At 39.5% G+C, this 23,657-nt stretch overlaps 1 protein-coding gene across 4 annotated transcripts in view; it reads right to left on the reverse strand.

Annotated features, from left to right (window-relative positions):
• The window catches only part of Clasp2 (cytoplasmic linker associated protein 2), a 181,953-nt gene that overhangs the window by 68,380 nt on the left and 89,916 nt on the right, over positions 1–23,657 (reverse strand). For all 4 annotated transcript variants that reach the window (XM_052187084.1, XM_052187085.1, XM_052187087.1 and 1 more), the window contains 9 exons: positions 17,611–17,703; positions 14,961–15,106; positions 11,660–11,795; positions 10,743–10,813; positions 8,936–8,995; positions 7,228–7,305; positions 6,385–6,552; positions 5,801–5,856; positions 4,666–4,839 (listed from right to left, as the gene is read on the reverse strand). In XM_052187084.1, the coding sequence (XP_052043044.1) occupies positions 4,666–4,839; positions 5,801–5,856; positions 6,385–6,552; positions 7,228–7,305; positions 8,936–8,995; positions 10,743–10,813; positions 11,660–11,795; positions 14,961–15,106; positions 17,611–17,703 (982 nt within the window). The remainder of the gene's footprint in view (positions 1–4,665; positions 4,840–5,800; positions 5,857–6,384; positions 6,553–7,227; positions 7,306–8,935; positions 8,996–10,742; positions 10,814–11,659; positions 11,796–14,960; positions 15,107–17,610; positions 17,704–23,657) is intronic.

Consider the following 23,657-nt stretch of genomic DNA (forward strand, 5'->3'; position numbering starts at 1 on the left):
TCCCTGCCCCTCTCCAGTCGGTAACTAACATGTTAAAACAGACTTAAGAGACTCCTTTCATCCTTCTGAATCCAGCATTGTAAAAAGAAACAAGAAATTAAAAACATGAGGCCTATTTTTCAGGGTTCATATGAACTATCTTAGGTAAGTGACTTAAGTTGCTTAAGTTAAAAAAGAAACAAACAAACAAACAAGCCACAAGGAAATCCAAAACGGATAAAAGCAACTCAAAATCCAAGCTGGAGTTCTACAGCCATTTCACATATTCTTGATAAATAAATAGCATAAAAGAATCAACAAGGACCAAGTAGAAACGTGGAAAAGAATTATAAAAGTCTTACCATCCATCTTGTCAGAAGTATCCTCTTTGATGAAAGAGCAAGCAAAGAACAGAGGAAAACTTAGGATATAAGAAAAGAGACTTCATAATTCCTATTGTTTTAGACAACTCACTTGTATAGGCTCACTTTGGCTATCTGCCTCTCATGGATCCCATCTTTCCTTTGAACTTTCAGCTCCTATAATCACACATCTGGGTAAAAATCTGTCTCTGTTCCACAAGTTCCTAGAGAAACCCACACAGTTTGTGGTCAGGTGGTACCACTGAAGACCAGGCCTTTAGTATCCACCACAAGAAAGTTAGCATAGTTGGACCGGCAATGCAATTGTTTTTGAGGCCCATGTGTCACAATCCTCCTGTCCCAGGCTCCAAAGTGCTGCAGGCACAGCTATGCGCCACCATGCGTGGCTGCTATTGCTCTTCTGAGAGTCCTGTGTGTGATGCTGGCATCTGCTAAGTCAGTGCTGAATACCCCCCTCCCCGCCCGCCAAGCACAGTAATGGCGAGGCTCTTATAACAGCCCGCCACAGCAGTCTGCCTGAACCACATGCACACGGGATGATTTGTGGTGAGCATCAGCTTTCTTCTGGGTGTCTGGAATTTTGATAATTGTGGCCTGCTGAGAAAGCAAAGAGCCAACATGCCCAGCCCTCTCCCTACTCCACCCCTGGACAAGAAGTCTTAGATGAGCTTCCACAGCAGAAACACTGGTTGACAGGTTGTAGCAGTTCACAGCAGAGGAAGGACTTCAGGTCTTCCTAAGGCTAGCTGCGAGGGTGAGGCGAACTACAGAGCACATGTTGGACCTCCAAGGCTCTCTCCCTCCTGCTTCTGCTGGGCAGCCTTCTAATAAACCTCACCCACAAATCCCAAATTGTGGTCATATGCCAAGGCTAACAATGGCCCTTCTCTTCTACACTAGACTATTCAAAATCTTTAGTCACTTCTTGGACTAAGAATTCTCAGGTGGACAATTACAATCTTCTAAAAACACTCTTCTGAAGACCCACCTGGAACTGCAAGTGAGTGCCTGGATCCACTCCCCGCCCTCCATGCTCCTCCCCTGGCCCAGGGCAGGCTGCAGGCCATTCCTCACACTTTCTGTAGGAGCTGCACCAGAAACTCTCTTCCACCTTGCACTTCTTTTTTCCTAAGCTAACTAACTACCTTGGTGTACAGAGATCTTAAAACAAGGAAGAGGAGGAACGTGCTGGAGGTAAGGAGCTACAAAGCTCTTTCTTTCTTTTTTTCTTGGCCATCAGGCATGGCAAATTTATAGATGCCAGTGCCAATTTCTTCCACAACCAACCAAAAATTTACTTTTATCTAACTGACTTTACTAAAATCATTTGTTTTCTTTTCCATTCAGGCAGTTCCATAAACCCCCTATTAAGAATACTTATGTATGTTAGGTAAACATTTAACCTGAGCTATACACCTCCAATATAAACACACACACACACACACACACACCTTGGCAAGTTTTGTATGACACTAACTTTCCTCTACAAAAGTTAACAGGTAAATTTCAAAACACACAGACCACCTACCTTTGTGCTACAGAATTCAGAGCTTTTAAAAACACAAAAGCAAATTAACCAGTGGCAACTGCACTAGAGAGTGTATGGAATTTAATATTATTTTTACTTTCTAAACCAATTTCATCTCAACTCTTTCCTAAACATTTTGAGTTTGAGGTCTTGTAGCAACTTCAACTCAAAAATGCATGAAAGTCAACAAATCTTTAGCCCCTTATTTCTCAGCAGCATACCAATAAAAATCTCTAAGTACAGAATTTCCAGATCCTCAGTACTTAGCAGAAGAGCTGTAAAAAACTAAATACAAGAAGTGTTTGAGAAAAAAATGATATATATATATATATATATATATATATTCATTCTGAATTCTGTAAGTTCAGACATGATACAGAAGAGCCCACCAATCACAAGCGTCTGGGGCTAAGGGAGGTCCTCCTGAGGAGAGAGTGGGGTGCTGCCATGCTTACCCAGCTTTTAGGGAAGTGCTCAACTCTTAACTCACATCCTTAGGCTTGTACAGAAAGTGCCTTTACACACTGAGAGCCAGCTTCCAAATCCTGGTTTTACTTCCTTTTATTTTACTGAAATGGTGTCTCCTTAGAGAGCCCTGGCTGGCTCAGAACTCAGAGATCCTTCTGCTTCCCCAGTACTGAAATTTTAAAAATGCAACAATACACCAGGCTCCACCTTCTTTTCTTCTTTTCTTTCTCCCCCACCACCTTGTACGGTCTCTTTAGGTCACCAGTTCTCTCTTCCTTCATTTCACTAGGTTGACAGAACCCTCCCTGCCAACCCCTCACAGCCCTGCCAAGGCCGAGTCTGTTAGTCTCTACACAATGAGGGGATCTACTCCTCACTCTGGATAACAGAACCAAAAGGGAGCTGAGTCTGGAGTTTCCAGTACTTTCTATGGACCTTAAGGGTACCACAGTCAGTCTCTTCACTCAGATTTCTGCAGACAGGAACCTCAGTGGCATGGAGAGAGTATGTATGTATCATTAGAACACCACACCATGATATTGCTAAAAAAGAGCACAAACTCATATTCAGTAAATAATGCACAGTCATAGTAGTGGGACCAAAGACACTCAGATTGAAAGGGCATAAAACCGGAGTCTACATTCTGAAGAAGAGGTTGATTTTTATTTTTATGGTATAATTACTTAATTACTCAATTACTGGGTCAAAGTGTAAGCATGTGTGCGTGTGTGTGAGTGTGTCCCTAACTGTATGAGCTAAGGAACATATGAAGATCAGAGGACAATTTAGAAGAATAAGTTCTCTCCTTTGATCAGGCCTGGATCCAAACTCCAAACTCCAAACAGTTAACATAGCTTACAGGTATGACACATTGAAATTCAGAAATTGTGTCCATTCAGTGCTGTGTGACAAGGTCCTGTTCATCAGGCTCTCACCAGCAGTTTGTCACATTCTCCTACTTTCTCATATATTTACAGACCTTTCACTTCCATTTGCTTGACTACAGTTAAAATCCAACATTTGTTCTGGTGTTTACAGACAAATTTGATATGTATTTTATTTTTATTATATATCTTTTTTTTTTTTAGCAGAGTTTTGTGGAGTGTGGCAAAAATTGTCTCAAAGTTTATATTTTCATATCTTAGACTTAAATTGAGACCATAATTTATTTAGATTTAGAAATGTTTTGAGTGATATGAGGTTAGATGAATCTGTTAAGTTTTCAATAAATTGTCTTACAATTTTGTTCAAGATTCTGGTCATCTGGGATATACTGTACCACAGTGTGTAACAGGTTGTAACTTATAAAAACTCTGAAATACCTTCTCAATAGCACACAATGACTGATCTATGCTTACTTCATTATTCTCAAACACTGTATGCAGTGACCAATCTGCTTAGTGTTCTACACGACAACTACAAGGCAGAAAACAAGTGTGTGCCAGAGACTCAACATGGACAACCAGCCTTATACTGTTAAAACATACAGAAAAAACCCGACTCTGAACAACATTTAGAATGTATCCCTAAGCTGTGATTAAACACAGAAGTCCTTTACCGGGCCCCCTTCTACCCAAAGGTAAAGGAATAGAAATAAGACCAAGAAAACTGAGCGGCTGTTTACAAAGCCCACACCTTCCCTCAGTAAGCCCTGGGTAGGTGTGTCTTTAGTGCGGTTCCACTTTTAATCAACTTAGGAATACTTTTATGCCTACCATTATTATGTCTATATAAAATTTTCCAGGATAATCTTCAATTCTACCATGTTTTTTCTATGTTTTTCTACAATTTTATCAGAAATATTTTCCATGTAAATCTTCAATTCTATCATAAAATGTTTCTATCCCATATTTCAATTAATTTAGCAATGTTTTGCATGTCTACCACTTTACTCCTTAGTTTTCCATGAAAATTGTTAATTGTAACGTGTTTATCTGAAATATTTTCCATGTAAATCTTTTTTTCCCATGTAAACCTTTAATTTTATCATAAAGTGTTTTTACTTCCTTTTACTTCCCTTTTTAATAAATTAAAAAAAAATAAAGAGAGGAGAGGATATGTTTTGGTGGATGTGTGGTAAGGTTTAAAAGAAAAAGAAAAAAAAAAAGAAAGGAAAAAAAAAAAAGAAAATCCCATAGGCAACCATGGAATCCAGAACAGCATATCTGATCAAGATGAAGAGAAAGACAATGGAGACAAGCAGAAGCCAGTACACAGGTCACTGCAAACAAGCAAGAATGAACCAGAAGTGAGCAGCAGTGTATTTTGTCGCTGGGAGGACGGGAAGAGCGGAATAAGCTGTCTCACCTAGTGATGCATAGGAGCCTGGGTTCAGGGCACCCGCACCCAGACGCCCACTCCGTACAGCCTGTCCAGCAGCATGATGCGCCTTGGCACCAGCTGCCGCATTCACGTCAATGTCACTTCGAGAACGCTGCAGGCTTCCTGGAAGGGGAGTGGCTTTGCTGCCTCCCACAGATACTACAGAAAACAAATTAGCTTATGTTATTTAAATGGCTGCAAACAAAACAAAGACACACAAACTCAAAACCATCCATCATGAACTTGTCATCTGTGGCAACACACAGTCCACAGGCAGCAGTGGCCTGGCGGACAGCACCATAACGTCACCTTAAGGTCAGAATGTTCAGTTTCAGTAATGATAAAAGTTTTCCCCAGCAATTTTGAATAGTCTTTGCTTAATTTTTCTCTCATGAAAAAATGGTAACTTTTGATTATAAAATTGACGGGTCTGTTTGGTAACAGAAGAGATATGTTTAAGACTGATTTATGGAAATAAAACACTAAAATCTACGAGTATTATTCCTCTTTACTATTAGAAATTGCAAGAAGAGTTTGTTTAGGGGCTGGGACACTAGCAGTGAGTGGGGGCTGTGTTACTCTCAGGAAGTCTGAGCCAAGTTATTATTAATTAATTAATTAATTAATTAATTAATTAATTAATTTTTTGGGATTTGGGGTTGGTTTTTTTTTTTTTTGAGACGGGGTTTCTTTGTATAGCCCTGGCTGTCCACTCTGTAGACCAGGCTGGCCTAGAACTCAGAAACCCGCCTGCCTCTGCCTCCCAGAGTGCTGGGATTACAGGCGTGCGCCACCACCGCCCGGCTCTGAGCCAAGTTATTAGACTGAAATTTAGCTTCAGTTTTTAAAAGAGTTTGACTATATTATGAGCTATGCCTCAGTAATAGTTGTGAAGTCAACTGAGTGGGTTAAAGCAATGAAATGCAGGAGACACAGTGGATCACTAAAATCTAAGCTACTTCCCAAAGCCCCAGCTTCTATTTGTGTCCAGAGTCACTATGCGTCCCCACAGTTTGTGATGCTGAGTCATGAAAATATTCTCTCACTGTGGATCACCTCAAAGCACTTTAAACCGTTAGAGATAAACTCAGTTGTAACTCTTACTCAACAAAATAATTACCTCTTCCAGCTACAGTTGAAGGATTTGCTGTTGACCATTTGGAAGAAAAAGGACGACTGGAAGGCAAAAAGAAATGTTTTTAATAAAAAGATTTGGTTGATGACTCTGGTAAGAATGAAATAGCAGTTGATAAGAAAGTTGAGGCATTTTTTTCTTTTTTTTTTTTTTTTTTTTTTTTTTTTTTTTTTTAGCATTTTTTTCTTAAAAACAGAATGTTTTCAAGAATTAGCAATAAGGCAGAGTAACTGGCAGTGAACAAATGGCGACCAGGTCACAACAGCACGGCTCTCTCACGCAGGCAGCTTGGCACACTACGGCTTGTCTCCTGTGATCCCTCCAAGGTCGTGTCATGGAAATGACTCCTTACTGCACCACTTATTTTATGGTATCAAGAAACACACAGAAGTCAAGGGTTTCCACACACTTACATACAGAAACAAAATGTGACGCATTAACCCTAACCATAGACCACAGAAATCAACAACCACCAGGTCACCATTTTTTCAAGGTCTTAGTAGATGCAAGCTATCCAAGTGAAGGAGTTAGGAAGAGGAAGACATGTGCTTCCAAGTGCGTGACCTTACTTGAGACTTTCTTGTGAGCTAGATGAGGACCTGTCTGACTGTGGAAGAGAAGCTACACTTCCAGAACTCTTTAAGTAAGTTTGAAGACTTTTCTGATATGATGGCTCAAGGGAGTTGTACAATGTTTCCGCTTCACCAGGAAAGTGGTTTCTAAGGCCCATGTATGTCCTATAAAGAAAGGAAAGGACATCAGTGACAGGTGGTCTTAACTACAGGAACACAAACACACATTTAATGCAGTATCCATGTTGGGTAAAAACTGGGTACACTTCACAAATTCCAATGGAAAAACTGCAGGTTTTGAGAGAAACAGATCTCAGTTCACAGCCTGGTTGTGGCCACTTATAGCTCATGTGTCCCTGAGTGACCCCCATCTCAAACTCCAGATGCAGCTATGGAGTCAGTACCACCTTGAAGGACCACCTTCAGGATTACAAAGTTAAAAACAATCTAGCTGTGGTTGCATATGTCTTCAATACCAGTGTCTAGGAGGCAGAGGAAGTTGGATCTCTGTGAGTTCCAAGACCAGCCTGGTCTACATATTAAATTCCAGGTTAGCCAAGGCTACAGAGTGAGAACCTATCTCAAAGTGGGGTGTGGGGTACCAAGAGCCTTACGTAGTATCAGATGCATAGTATCTACTCAATAAACTCAGTTTTCTAGTTTATTCCATGTCTAGCACAAGGTTCGTGAATAAAATGCACTTCAATTTTGTTGTAGTTAGTTAAACAGAGTAATTGAGAAATTGGTGATAGAATCACCTCTCAACGTAATTCTTTAAAAGTAACACAATACGTTGAGTATGTTTAATTACATTGTCACAAAAATATAGAACAAACTTACTTTCTTGCTTCCACTCTGGCCTCAGCATCAGCATCATGAATGCCCTTCTTAATAGTTTCGACCAAAACAGCTGCATGTCTACACGATAAAGGCATCTTTACATTAATACTTCATACTGTATTTTACCACATACAATAGTTACTCCTATATAATACACATCTATCCGAAAGGAGAGGGAAAAGTGAAAGATTAAGATTACTTAGTGAACTACTTCATTAAGACCATAACATCCCCACCCCACTTCCCCCTAAAGGTAGTGTTGCCACATAGTCCAGGATGGTCTTGAACTCACAATCTTCCTTCATCAGCCTCCAGAGAGCTGCGGTTACAAGTGTGCAATACTACATCTAACATCCTTTTCTCTCCTTTCTTATTGAGATGAATCTTTCTATGCAGCCTGGTCAACCTGACTTGCGTTCTATCCATACTAGCTGGGACTGCAGGTCTGCCCTAGTCAAAAATTAGAGGATTTTCTAACAGTCTTCCCTATACTGCTTCCTTCTGATATTTCAGAGACTATAAATCTGTAAGCATTTTTATAGAATCCTGACAACAGGTAAATAAATATACAATATTTAAAATTAAAAATTATAAATTTGATGGTGGAAAATACCAGTATGGTGGGTTCCTCACTATCCCACAACTGTAGAAAATGACTTGCTGCAAGTCTGATCTAACCCAGGGGTTCTCAACCTTCCTAATGCTGCAACCCTTTAATACAGTTGCTCATGTTGTGGTGATCCTCAACTATAAAATTATTTTGCTGCTATTTCATAATTGTTATGAATTGTAATGTAAATATCTGATATGTAACCCCTATGAAAGAGTTGTTTGACCACCAAATGGGTCAGGACTCAGAAGTTGAGAACCATTGATCTAACCAATAAATAAAATAGTAGCTGCCAAAAAAACACAAACAAACAAAAAACTAATTACTTTGTGTCTATATTTAAAAATTTTTTTTTCATTAAAAAAAAAAGACCTATAAGGTTTATAGAGATGGCTTAGCAGTTAAGAGCACATACTGTTCTTGGAGGTGACTGGAGTTTGGTCCTCAGCTCCCACATTAGACAACTCATAGCTACCTAAAATTCCAGCCTCAGGGGATCTGACACCTTCGGTTTCCTAGGGTACCTATACTCCCATAACTATACATATAATTTCTTAAATTAAAAATAAATGTGGTGAATTCAATTAAAAATAGAAATCAGCAATATATTCACTAGAAGTGTAGGTAACTGCTAATACTTCAAAACTGAAAAGTGGCATGAAATAATACATACACAGCCCTGTAAAGAGCCCATGAGCTGTTCATACTTTGCTACAAAATTACAACAGATGCTGTCCAATGATATGTGTGGAGAAAGAGTCCAAGAAATTTCTCTTCAAAAAAAAAAATCCCTCTCTTACTTGGAACAGGAAGCCCTTTACAGGACTGTAGCTCATGAAACTTACCTCCTACGAGCTTTGTAAACTGTAACCCAATGCAATGTGGAGGGTCTTACATAACCTAGTCTACTTAAGGGGCTGCCACCCAACACACAAACCTGAATGCCCAGGAGGAGCCCAGCATCCCAGCTCTAAGGACAAAGAAGGACAAACATCTCTAGACAACGAGACGCAATATGAAACAACAGATTCTACATGCCTGCTGGCATGGAGCAGGAAGGAGAAGGAAACTCTGTGCGCAATTGTATGGGGTGCCTACCTTTCCAGTGAATGAGTCTGCCACTCTTGCAGCAGCAAATCTAAAAATTCAAATGAACGTCTGAAAAATAAATGTTAGATTACAATTAAACACACTGAGAAATACATTTACTTTCTTTCACAATACTTCATTTTGCCTCTGAATTAAAATACAAAACTTAATTTTAGATTATCTTAATTAGATAAATAAAAACAAATTTAAAGGCTTTAACTATTATTATGCTAGATCATTTAAAGGGAGTTAGAGGCCCATAATTTAACTTCAAAATATTTGTTAAATATAAAGTATTTATGATGGAGCCCAGAGAGAGGGAGGCATACACGAAAGTGGAAGTCGAGAACAGACTCTTTGAAGCAGTCCTTTGAATTCATATATGCTATATAGTCCCGATATACATTACACATGTAAGAAAATATGCAGTGATAAGTACATGATAGCACAGACCTTTTGCTTTTATTTAAATATGTCACATAGAATTTTAAAGCAAAGACATGTATTTTCTCCTACACCTCCAATTCACAAATTCTGCCATTTTGTTCTTCATTTGTAGGCTTTGGGAAAATGAGCTGTTAGCCAGATTTCACCTATGGGCTCTTGTTTTCTGACTCCTAACATTTCAAAGAAGTGACTACATAATGATCTAAAGTTTTACAATCACATAAAGGACAGAATGGCTTATTCGGCCATTGTTCAATGACAAAAAGCTGTGGAAACTGGATTGTTCTCCAGCCTTCAATGCACAAACACTGAGCCTAAAGACACAGTACTTTCCTTACATTAACTGTAACCTTGATCCTTGAGTTTTAGGTAAATGCTCTACCACTGATGTTCACCATTAGCCTTTCGGTCTTAATCACTGATGACAATACGTTTTGAAGAAGTCAAGCTAGGTGTTGGTGGTGCATAGCCTGAAATCTTTGCACTTGAGAACCAAAGCAGAACAATTCTAAGGTCAAGGCCAGCCTGGCTATATTGCAAGACCTTCTGTCAAAATAAATGAATGTTTGTTTCCACCCAGCATGAAGAGAAAGAAAGGGATTAAGAATGTTGATTTATCTATTTCCTATCTTCTACACACAAAATTATGAACTCTTAATGTTCAATCTGCAATCCATGGGGTGAACTTATCAGTCTTATAATTTACATATGCACTGAGATATACAACAGTGAAACTTGTGGAATTCTAGTTATGCCTAACGCTATACTCTGGAGAGCAAGGCATCCAGTTAACTAAATAAGGCACAGCTTCAGTGATAAACCTGAGAAACCTGAGTGCTCAGAGCAGTTGTTTTACCCATTTTCCCTGAAATGGGATGTGGTTAAAAAGCCTGCATCATGGGCTAGAGCTCGGTGGGCGAGCATGAGTGCTCACAACCAGCCTGCTATCCTGACTTTGAATCCCAGGACACACACAGTTGAAAAAAAAGAACTGACAGCCGGGAGGTAGTGGCACACGCCTTTAATCCCAGCACTTGTGAGGCAGAGGCAGGTGGATTTCTGAGTTCGAGGCCAGCCTGCACTAGAGTGAGTTCCAGGACAGCCAGGGCTATATAGAGAAACCCTGTCTCAAAAAAAAAAGAAAAGAAAAAAAAAAGAACTTATTCTTGAAGGTTGTCTTCTGACTTCCACAAGCATACTATGGCATGCGCGCACACACTCAGGAATAAAGGTAAACAAATTTGAAAAATTATATCATGGTTTTGATGAAAAAGACAATATTAAGAAGTTATAACTAATTGTTACACTAAACTAAGAATTAAATGAATTACCTAATTTATACTAAAAACCCTTTCCCCCTAAAACTTACCTTCTCACAGGAACTGACTTTGATGTGCAGTTGCTTGTTATTAAAGGAATAAGTCTGGGTACATGGGTATGCTGAAAGAGATATTTTAGAAAAGCATGAAACGTTGTCCACAACATGGATTTCTTTTGTTGTCTTACACTTAAGGGCTTAGCCATGGGACAGCCAGGAAAAAAGCTGTAAATCAGAGCTAAACTAACCTAAGTTCCCCTAATTAGAATAATAATGGTGACAGGATAGTTTTTAAGAGACAGCTGTCAAGTTACAACATGGAATGAAGACAATTTGTTCATCGGCACAGAGAGACTTGTAAAGTCTGTGTGTGTGCATGTGCGCGCGCAGAACTAACACCAAAGATAGCAACCACAGCACACCTACACTCCTAACCACCATGACACAGTGTGCTATGAAACAGTGAGCCACACAGTTCTTACATTCAAGTCAGCAAAAGAGAATGTTCTCCAGTTTCTAAGTCTTACGCTTTTCTTTAGTAAGCAGCAAAGTGCGTATCATAAATACAGGACTTACACATAAACATGTATCACTTCAGCTGTGGCTATGCGCACTTTTCTCATTCTTAATTTAGCCATTAAGTACTCCATTTCTGATATTTTAGGAAATTATAACATTGTTATCAAAAATCTCTATGTATATTAGGCATGTGCTGTTTTTGTTACTGCCTGCAACATCTACAGTCACAAACACGAGCGCACACACGCACCTACATATATGCATTGTTTCATATTCACATGAGTATACTTTGTAGCCTGTTGTATTTTTTACATGCTCTATAACAACTGCATTGCTTTTATTATCAGAAAAATAATTTAAAAGTAATTTTCTTTCCTTTAGAGGCAAAAACAACAATAATATGACTTAATTAAGAACATGTGTGGGGAGGGAGTCTATAAGAAACCTACCCGAATAATAAATCTGATTGCTGCACATCCAGAAGTCGCCATGACTTTGGCACTATTGGGGACAAGATTAAAAAGCGTAGGGACAATGGCTTCAGCGCCGTGATCAAATTTGTTTCCCAAAACTGTTGAAAGGTGGCTACAAAGGAACACAAAAACTACTTTAATATTAAATGCAGAAAAGATTTATTTATTTGTTTTGAGAAAGAGTTTTATATCCTAATGCTAGCCCCAAATTGATTATGTAGCCAAGAATAGCTTTGAACGACTGATCTTCCTGCCTCCCCCTCCCAAGTACTGACTGTACAAGTGTGTACTACATGCCTGGCTGATGAGGGACCAGAAAGCCAAGCCAGGCAGGGTTTTAGCCGTGCTTCTGTCATGAGCAACACCCCGACCTTCCAGATACTATACAGTCTCTTCCTTTTCCTATCTAACAATGGGCAGTCCAAAGATAAAATCTGGCATTTTATCTGTCTCTGTGTAGAGACATGTGTAGATCACATGCTATGTCATCCCAGAATAGAACTATGCATTCTAAGTAGACATTAAGTAAAATTATTACTCTGATTGAGGGTCTGCATAAGAAATTTCCATTTTGATGCCCCAACAACCTAAAGTGCAAAATGTTTAACTCTTTTTAAGTTCCAAATCTTACCCAAATCAATGTTTCACAAAATATTACCTATTTTGATTAATTGTACGATTGCTTATATTCTGCTTTTGCTGGGGCTGGATTTAAGTATCCACAACTAAAAATACAACTCTGGTATCTCCTAAAATTCACTAATCTTAAGAACATTTGTATTTCCTTTACACATTTGTAATTAAGCAACTCTCTCCTCCTCCCTCCCTCCCCCTCCATGTGTGCATGTGCAAATGTAAGTGAAACAGATAGATGACAATAGGAGCCATGCTCGGGAATCCCACCCACCCTCCCTCACTAGCCTGGGATCACCAACTAAGCTGCACACTGGTGGATGGATGGCCAAGAGTTGGACACTCTTTCTGTCTCTTATCTCCCCAGTACCGAGATTACAAGGGCACACTGCAAACCCCAATGCTTGCACAGCAAGCAGCTTACCCATGAGCTGCTCTCTGAACCTTAACTAGCTTCAGTTAAAACACTCAGAAGTCATGTTAACTGACAGCCTTGACACTTTTCGATATTCGACAATTTCAACATATACAGAATCTTTATTAGATTGATGTTTTATTTTTTTTAGAGATAAGGTCTTAATGAAGCCCAGGCAGGCCTTGAACTCACTCATAGCCTAGGACAATCGTTAACTCAGGATCCTCCTATTTCCACCTGCCAAGTACGTGTTGGAATTATAGACATGGTATCACTGTGCTCAGCACTTTAATAACTTATTTGAAATACATGGCTGTGCCAAAAATTTAGGTTCTTGATTCGGAGAAGAACTCCAGACTATGTCCTTGTGTTCAGTTACAAAGTCAGTTTCCCATCCTCTCCGTTCCTCAAATCCAGTGTCTTCCTCTGAGGAGTGTGAGCTCTGTTCTAGTGGGCAGGTGATCAAATGGAAATCAACTTTATGAAGCATGCTGTAAGAGGTGAAACCTATAGTAGGAAGTTTACTACAGATGCTGTACAGTGGCTCTTCTGGGGTCTCTATGGAATCCACTAACAAGGATTCTGGGAAAGTCAGATTTGAATGTTTTCCTGAATGTGACCCGGGAATTAGGGTTTGTCTCATTATTGGGAGCAGTGGTTTTCTCTACTTCTCAGGGAATTGTAGCTTTCATGTGAACAGATCAGTACTCGGGATAACAGATTTCTACAACTCTATGGCTATATGTCTCTTCTCCACTGTGCTGCATACCTGGCTATCCTACCTTCTGAAACTTGCTCTTTATATTCCTAATTCAGTAAGATTGCCTTGCAGTGTGTAGATCCTACACCTACACTACTCTGTTAGGTTTATTTGCTTATATGAGTACACAGTTGCTCTCTTCAGACACACCAGAAAAGGGCATCAGATCCCATCACAGATAGTTGTAAGCCACCATGTGGTTGCTGGGAATTGAATTCAGGACGTCTGGAAGAGCAGTCAGTGCTCTTAACCGTTGAGCCATCTCTCCAGCCTGTTAATTTGTATTTTTAAAGTAACCCAGCTTTGCCTTCAGCATACATTACCTGCAAAAAAGTTATTTACTTACTCTGCAATTTTCCTAATCCAAGTATATTTTGGTTTTCTTTTTAAAACTTACACAGTTATTTTCTTGTTCTGTGTAATTACAAGTGCAATGGCACGTGAGCCGAGTCAGAGGACAGCAGCCATGCAGAGTGAGTGTTCTCCCACCGTTAGAGTCCAGGGAGCTGATGCAGGCTGCTAGGCTTGACAACAAGTGCTCTCAGCCACTGAACCATCTTACCAGCTCTGAACAATATTTTAAGGTTACATTTATTAATTCGTTTTGTTTGTTTTACTGAAGATACAGCATCACTTTGCCATACTGGCTTCACCTGGCAACTTTGCTAGCATTCCTTGATTTCAAGTCATCCACAGACTTTCCTGCACAGGGTAATGATGGCACCTGGCGCTGCCTTCCTTTTCTTGAAATCCTCATATCCCTTTTCTCCCCTTAGGACAGTGACACTAATAATTAGATGTCCTTCAGGTGCTTCTGGGTTCCCTGTCTTCAAAAGATGCATTGATATCCATCTATGAAGCAACAGTACTCAGAGGTAAACAGGATTTCAGAGGAAGATGAAACACAAATAGATTTTGACAAATTAATGGTGTTATGACTCTAATTTGCTAAGATATCAGAAATGGAGTACTTAATAGCCAAATTCAGAATGAGAAAAATAAGTATAGCAAATTCAATTTTTTTCATTTTTTTCCCTATACATTTTACAGCTGGTATAAAGATTATGGAAGATGTCTTTTATCTAGTGCTAGGGTCTCAATCCATGGCCTCACACATGGTAAGCAGGTAATTTATCAGAGTGCCACAATCTCAGCAAAAGAAACATTTAAAAAAATAACAAAAAGAAAGGGAGAAAGAAAATCAAAATAATGGAATCTATATGTACAATACAAATATTTTGAGGTTCATATATCGGCTTCTTTGGGGTGATCCTGTTACTGATTTACTTAATGAACTCTGATTTAATGAGTTCTACAATCATTGATTAAAAAAATAAATAGCATTCCAAGCTGAAGAAAGTAGGTTTCTGCCTACTTTGCATGGTCAGTTCCCAAACAGCCAGAGCTACATAGTAAGACCCTGTGTGAAAAACAAACAGAAATCCTGAGCCCCAGAGAGACACACTTACGCAACAGTGATGCAAGCTTCTCTGACCACTTGGGATCTAAGGTCCTTAGCCGACAGCTTAAGCGCTCCATCCAACAAACGTAAATGCTGGAAAAAGCAGTCATACTGTGCAGCTCCAGCAACAAGTAATGATCTGATTTTCTTAAGCTAAAAGAGAAATTCATTATTGATATAAGAGTTGATAGTCTATAAAGAAGGCATCCAAATTACATCATCTAAACATCTAAAGGTTTTTCTTTAAAATGAATTATATGGATTTCATTAAATTTATATAGCTAAATTCAGAAATTTTAGTCTCATTGAATGCACCATGAAAATAAGCATACAAATGAACAAAAAGCTTTCTGGGAAGCAGCAGTACAAGCTTAGTTGCATGTGGAACAGAAGCATGTATACATAAAAAAGTAATGTACATTTTTAATCATTCTTTATCAACGTACAGTAAAATGTAATTAACATTGAATTTTACCACTTTAAATTATTTCATTGGTGGCATTTAAGTACATGTACAACATCCGACAAGCACTATCACTACCTAGTAATAGTCTCATACCCCTGCCTGTCTGCCATTCTCCCTTCCATGCTGTGTGTGATTGTGAGAGTGTGTTTAAGCTCAAACCCAAGGTTACAATCAATACATAAGAAATGAAAATAAGTAGAGAAACAGAAAAACTAACCATTAATTGGGTAAAGCACATATATAAAACTGTGTTCAGCTGCACAACTGACAAGGAAGCTGAAGCCGGAAGAAAAATACTATCTGAACATCAGACAGGTAAAAACCTTACACACTTTACAGCATACAGTGCACCAGAGAGACAAGAAATACAGAAAAGCGAAAGACCAAAACCTTTACTCACTGACAGAAATAAAACGCATGTACTCGCTACCAAGAACCCACATGTAAGTACTCTAGCCTATCAAAACAGAAGAGTTACAAGGATGTGCAGAGGTTTGGGATGCAGTTCAGTGATGGAATACTTACTAGCACTTTATCAAGGGGAAAGGGAGCAGAAGGACATTTGCTACAGCATTAAAGCTGGGTCGGGTGTGATCCCATACTCAGGGGGCAGAGGCAGGCCAGTCTCTGTCTCTGTCTCTCTGTCTCTCTCTCAGCCTCTGTCTCTCTCTCCCTCTCTCTCTCTCTGAGTGGTTGCTTTCTTTACACAGCAAGCTGCTGAACAAGCCAAGGATACTAGAGAGATCCTATCTAAATAAATAAAAATACCCCATCCTACATCATTAAAATGAAAAAAAAGATAAAATCTTTAAAAATCAGTATCATCAGCAAATGAGAATGAGTTTAAAGAATTACACACATATATATCAAACTAAAGACTGTATGGACACATCAATCAGTGGTCAGTAATATCTGAGCAACCTAATTTTCCATGAAAATTGTCAAGTTTAATGTGGTCATCTGAAATATTTTCCATGTAAATCTTTAATTTTATCATAAAGAGTTTTTACTTCCCTTTTCAATAAATAAAAAATTAAAAAAATATCTGAGCAACCAATATACGCTTAACATGTACAACCTGGTACAATGTGATAAATAAAAAGAGCAAGAGATTAAGCATTACTTAGTTAAATAAAAGGAGCGGAGGGTATTAGGTTTATGTTTTCACACACATCTGAATGCACAGCGAAGATGTCACATTCCAAAACACATTCAGACTAACTATTCTGAATGACTACTTTCAAGGGAAACAAACCCTCAGGCTCAAGTCCATGTCCTTTACTTTAATCTGTGATGTTACTCCATAAGGCATCAAGGAAAAGTTGTTTTATTTTTTAAGTTGTGATTTATGTGTGATATATAACTTTAAAAGTAAATTAAAAAAATCATATTTAAACAAATTCAGGAGCACTGTTTTCTGTGTTAAGAAGAGTATGTTAAACATTCAAAAATATAGACTTCTAAACACAGAGATGGAAAACAATCTGTAATGCATATGCCATAAAAGCAGTATTTGTCAGGAACATGCATCAGCCAAATTGGAAGCTTTGAGAGCACAGGCATCTTCAAATCAGCCCTTTCCTGACCTTGGGGATACTGAGGTCACTGACATCTGACAAAGTTGACATCACAGAATGCGAAATACAATCTAGAACTGATGTCAACACAAACATTATTTTAAGATTCATCTATTACTTTCTTCAAGAAATCTACTGCAAATAAACTATTCCTAGCTCAAAGATGACCAAAAATTTTGTAAATAATTCACCCACATTTACTATATATATAAGAGTCAGATGAATAGAAACATTGCTGGGAAATTATGTCAATGATGAACAAATGCTGAGCCCACAGGAAAAGCCAATCTCTTCTCTGGCAAGTCCTCATGACTCAGGGTGCACTGGCAATGGTGCTACCAGTCCAGCACTCTCTCAACCTCACAAGTCAAGGAGACAGGCTACCAGGCTGTGGGACACTCACTGACGTGATCAGCAAAAAACAGAAGAAGAAAAGGCAATCTAAAGCTGATAATGCCTATTACAGCCATGTTTCCCACAGAGAATGTTCCCCATCAGATTTTAACCTAAGACCACCCTCAGCCTATACCACACCTGAGTGCACGTTCTCTTTAAGTTTTAAACAGGAATGCTACTAAGAAGAAGACAAGGATAAGAAGGTAATGAGAACTTACCGCATTGGCACGCTGGTCCCAGTCATGTTTGTCGTCTGACAAAATTTCCCTGATCTTATTTAACGTCTCTTCAAGTTCTCGACTAGAATAGATCTTGAAAGAAAAAATTTAAAATTAGAACAAAATTCCTTGCTGTAAATAACATAAAATGATGCTCCCGTGTTTCAAACAGTCTTTACCATAGTAAGGCCATTTCACACTCTATCTATGCCTTCAGTGGAGATGGGACAGACAACAGATGCCCCAATAGCCTTCCTTTCGGCACTCTTTGCTACTTCTCCCCACATGAATAACCTTAAACATGCTTCTAGAACGCTTCCAGATGTCCAAGGAACAAAAAAGGGGCAATTTCTCAAAAACTTCATTTATACACTATTACAAAATATTGTTAAAAAGACATGCTTTAGTTTTGTAAAACTATTTGAAAAATTGGCTAGTGCCAGAATAGACTAAGCATAACTCACCTGGCTACATTGTGTCTCTAAAAGGGGGAAAACAAAACTCAATTAAAACAGGTCCTTTTGGCAACATTTTATAATAAATATATTATATTTATATAACAAATATAATATATTTATTATAACCAGTCTAACTGTAGTACAAGGTGCTATCTTGGAAGACAATGTAAAGACCTTCTCTAAACCATGAAAGGGGAAAAGTAACTCAGAATTCACTCCAGTAACTCTATAATTTTTCAAGCCCTCTGTCCCTGGGCTCCTCATGTGTCCAATACAAAGAACATTGGGTTAGGAATCTGTTGTAGAAAGACCTCTTGTTTTCTAACTTCCCTAGCTTACTGAATGATGGTTTCCACATAAAGAAGACTGGAAGGAAGATCAAGTGTTAAGGGAGATTGTGATACTGATTTTAGACAGGTTGGTTTGACACGTCTCTGAGGCCCCTAAAAGAAAATGATTTTAATGCTCAGCAGAGGTCTGGCTTAGAGGAAAATTAGATATAATCAATATACAGATGCTAGTTAATGCCATGTTGTTGAAGGAAGTCATGAAGCAACAAAAATGCAAGTAGGAAAACAAGGTCCAGAGTAGCCCTTAATTACCTATACTACTTCATTGACCAAATAAAGAAGGATCCATTTGTAAAGGAAATGGATATGAAATAGACCGACAGGTGGGAAATAAAGTGGGAAACACTGTTTTATAACTATTACAACAAAACTGTAAATGAAGAAAATAATTAGGCCAGTTGCTTTGGGTGCTGTGAGGATGGTAAGTGATTAGAAACTAGAAAAATGTAAGGAAGAGAATGCAGGTACAGAGAAGGAGAGATGCAAACAGTCACCCTAACAAAGAAACTATCTGGAATTGGTAGCTGTTGGGACAGCTTTCTTTACATGCATACATAGACACACATACACACACACACACACACACACACACACACACACACACACACACGCATGCGCACACGCGCACACGCACACACACACACACACACACAGAGAAAGACAGACAGACAGACAGACAGAGAAAGAAACAGACTTTTCAATGTTTAGATTTTATGTGTATGAATTTTTTGCCTGCACATATGTACATGCACCACACGCGTGCATGGTGTCTGTGGAGATGAGAAGTCGTTGTTAGACACCCTAGACCCTAGAGTTAAGGATAGTTGTGAGCCATCACAGTGGCTAGGAATCCAACCTGGGTTCTCGGCAAGAGAAGCAAACCGTCCTAACTGCGGAGTCACCTCTCGAGTGCCCAAATCAACTTCAGACTGACACTGGGTATATCACCGCATGCCAGGACAGCACTTGTGCTTAGGAGGAACAGCTGTTCAACACAGAATGAACTCCATGCCTTTGTGTGTGCTTTTGGTTTTTGTTTGTTTTTAGTGAAAGAATAAGAACAGGAAGTTGGGAGGTTTAGAGGGCAAGGAAAGAATATGACAAAAATACATTGTATGAAAAAAATTTTTTTTCAAGATAAGATGTCTCTGTGTAGAAGAGCCCTGGCTATCTTAGACTGACTTTGTAGACCAGGTGGGCCTTGAACTCACAAAGACTTGCCTGCCTCTGCTTCCAAAATGCTAAATTAAAGGCATACATCACCATGCCTGGCATAAAAAATTTTTTTTTAAATAACATCATTAAAGAAGAAGTATCAAATACTGACAGCTCCCTAGAGACTAGGAAAGGCTGTGGACCTAAAAGGAGCAATGTCTGGAAGATGCAACCCATTACTGTTTCCCAAGTGCTAGGAATCAAGTCCAGGACCTGTGATGCCAGGCAGGGATCCAGCCACCACACTACACTTCTCACTCCGTTTTTCATTTGTATAACTGGTTTCTTAACCACATGGGTTCCAGAGACTCAACTTCAGGTTGGAAGTTTTGGTGGGAAGCTCCTTTATCCAGCAAGCCATCTTACTAGCCTACTCCATTTTTAACAGTGAAAATCAGCGATGTTTAAGAGACAGCTCGAAGGCTCTGAAAAGCAGAAGCTTGAACTCACATAGGTCACTGGTATCTGTGACAAAGCAGACACAAGGAGGCTGTGGAACGCTGGAGGCGTTAGCTCCGGGTGAGGACGGGCCATGGCCCATGGTCCTGTGAGTTCAGGACAGCCCTCTAATGTCTGCAGAAAACAAGTACTTCCAAAAGAGCATGGACATGACCTAACAGCATGGATGTTGGACTGCTGAGCTCTTCTATGTACTGAGCTGTATGCTTTGTAATTATCTTTCTGCAGAAGCACTTTCTGGGCTATGAAACCGAAAAATTGTTAAGTTCAAAAATATCTACAGTTGTGGTTTTGCAAAAGGAGTATTTAAAAATCAAAACTATAAAATTTCAACACATTATGAACAGTGTCACTGTAAGAAACTACAGTATCACAGCCTGGGGGAGAAGGAAAGCACAGGTCAGTGGAAAGAGCAATGCTAAGGACACCTGTGCCCTGGGCCCTGGGCCCTGAAGCAGCAGCAGATCACCTTGCAAGAGCAGGCAGTGAGGTAGATAATGCATGAATAACGGTGGACAGATGGTCGAAAAATGGATGTTTCAGCCGGTGTGGTGGCACATGCCTTTAATCCAGTCAGAGAAAGGCAGATCTCTATGTGTTCAAGGCCTGTTCAGTCTATAAACTTCAAGAACAGCCAGGGTTACACAAAGAAACCCTATCTCGAAAATACAATAAACAAACAAACAAACAACAACACACATAACCTATAACAACAACAACAACAACAACACACACACACACACAACCTGATGTTTCATCCAAATGGAAAGGAGATCACCTAGTCACCAAGTACCATATGAAGAGGGAGGCTCTAACTGGGAGGGGGGTAGAGGGAGAGGAAGGAGAAGGTAATCAACACAGGAGGACTAAATGACAATACCAAGGCTGGTCAATAAAACCTCAAGGGACCATAGTATTTTATATTTAAATTAAAACTAAATTACATGCAAAGTATGTAAATGTATGGACCTGTGTGCACACACCCACACAGCCACCCACACCTACCTTAAATGAAGTTACACCACTGGGGCTTTGGGCTAACCAAGATCCCTACAAGAGCCTTTGCTTATCTAACAAAATGCTCTAGCACAGGCATGAGAAACCACCATCTACGTAGTTACTGTGGCAATCCAAGTGATTTCTAAAACAATACAGGATATTATACTGCCACTGCCCTCAGCTGCCTCACAGAGGTTGAAGGGAAGACACTGTTGCTGAAAACCCAGCACACAGGATATAGAGGACCGGGATAAATCAAGGTGGAACGAACCTCAAAGCCTCCTTCCTGTGTTCAGGCTTCCATGGTGCCAGAAAGTACTAGGTAAGCCATCAAGGAAGTTATCCAATTGATTCTATACAGTGTGATGCCTATGAAGCAGAACACTGACCAGCAAGGCAAACACCTAAAGGTGTAAGTCAAATCTCTGTGGTAACAAATGGTTGTCAGACTGGACTTAAGGCACACTTAACAGGAGGGAAAACACGCTTGCTGCCAGAAAACAAGCCGACTTCTCAACTTGTGAGGAGAAGGATCTCAGAAGACTAGTACCACCATCTTACTGCATAATTTCTAACTGTTGTCTAAAGTTTATTCTTGTATGCACAGTTAAGCGTAGCTCTCTGTCCTCATCAAAGAAACTTCTCTCTATAGCAAATGGTGACCATTACAGAAAACACAACAGGGGCGAGAGCTGGCTCAGAAGTTAACAATTCTTGTTGCTCTTCCAGAGGCCCTGGGTTCAATATCCAGGACCTACATGGTGGCTCACAACCATCTGTAACTCCAATCCCAAGGGATCCAACACCTTCTTCTGACCTCTGCAGGCATCAGGCATACATGTGCTTAGCATACATACAAAGAGACAAAACACTGATACAAATAAAATAATAAAATAAATCTTGAGAAGGTAGGAGGGAGGGAGGGAGGAAGGGAAGGGGAGAAAGAGAAGGCTAGTGCACAACTGAACACAATGGGGAGCCCAGTCCCAATAGATACGTCTTCAATCCAATTTCTAAACCTAAGGTTCAGGGAATATTTCAGAAGAGCAGAAGAAAGAGCTGCCCAAACAATGACAGTATCAGCAGACAAGATAATGCGGAACAAGAATGACCCATACAAAGAACAGCAGGTAATAGTGATAGCTGAGAGAGGGAGAGTTAGTCTCTCCAAGAGCAGAGCCCCATAAGTGGTCATCCAATACAAATGGTCAGCCCAAAGTCATATACACATGATCAACAGAAATGGACTCTCTGTAACAAAATAGCATAGGTGACAATAAAAAAGAGGTCATCAATTTTGAGAAGGTTCAGGGAGAATATAGAAGGGGTTGGAGGAAGGAAAGCAAAGGAGGGAGATTTATTATATTTTAATTTTAAAATAAATTTAGTAATAAAAGAAAAAAGGAAACAACATTTATGGTGTAGAAATAGCAGGCATGTACTTACCATTGACACTGCTAAATTTAATCATCACAACATCCTTGACTGTACACTAACAATTCCTAATTTAAGATGTTTTACAGCCAGTGCGGCTGATCCCTAGGTAATGGTGGCCAGAGGCTCCAATAAGGTCTGGCCAGAGGGTGAGGCCTCACCCAAGCAGGGCAGGGCAATGAGGGCAGCAAGCACAGCTGGCTTACCACCAGCTATGTTAGCATTAATGAAAGGAAAGTTCTCCTTTAATAATAGCATGGCAGCTGAAGAGACAGACTCTCTAGAAGCAGAGATGCTGTTGCAACAGGTAGTTGGGAAGTCTGTTCTCCTTCCTGAGGCTTCAATGATTCTCTAAGAATCCATTCTGGTAGAACATACTAAACAATGAACAAGGACAAAGTCCAGACAAGTTTCACAACTGTTCCTAGAACACTAACCACTCCTTTATATGACAGGCCAACAAAATACACACAAAGAGGGAAGTTCTTTAAGAGAAAAATCCATTTCAAATTCACTCAAATCAGAGCATTTTTAAAGCTTTCCTGTACCTTTTAAAGACCTTAAATAGCTTAAGGACAGCTTTTCCTTTGAAAATGCCTTTTAGCGTTTCATTAGAAAGGCAGTGTGCAAAGAAAGCTCCAGAACCTTTTCAAGACAACACTCATCGGGGACATCCATGATAGAAGCAATCATTCTGATGGGCAGGAAGAAAAGGCTAAGTGTGAAGAAATGAACATTTTCACTTCTCCTTCTCTCTCCCTCTCTGTACATCTTTTGTTTTTTTTTTTTTTGTTTGTTTGTTTTGTTTTTGCTAAGAAAGAAAGATAAAGCATTTTCGTATAGGGAAGAAACATTTTCCCCTAGCAAAAAAGCTCTTGAAAACGAGTTACCTAATCCTATCTTTCTTAGAAGTGGTATAATCATCCCATCCAGCACAATCTAGTGAAACAATGAAGCACATCTCTGCCAGTTCCACACGCACAAAACCCTGAAGAAGCCCCTTAGAGCCTGCTATGCTGCTGCCTGCACTCCCAGCATGCTTTGGAGTCAGAGGCAGAAGGATCAGGAATTCAAGGGCACACTGAACTACATGATATTTTAAAAACAAGCAAACAAAACAAAAGCATCTTAC

The sequence above is a fragment of the Apodemus sylvaticus genome, chromosome 7 (assembly GCF_947179515.1).
Source record: "Apodemus sylvaticus chromosome 7, mApoSyl1.1, whole genome shotgun sequence".
Classification (NCBI taxonomy): Eukaryota; Metazoa; Chordata; class Mammalia; order Rodentia; family Muridae; genus Apodemus; species Apodemus sylvaticus.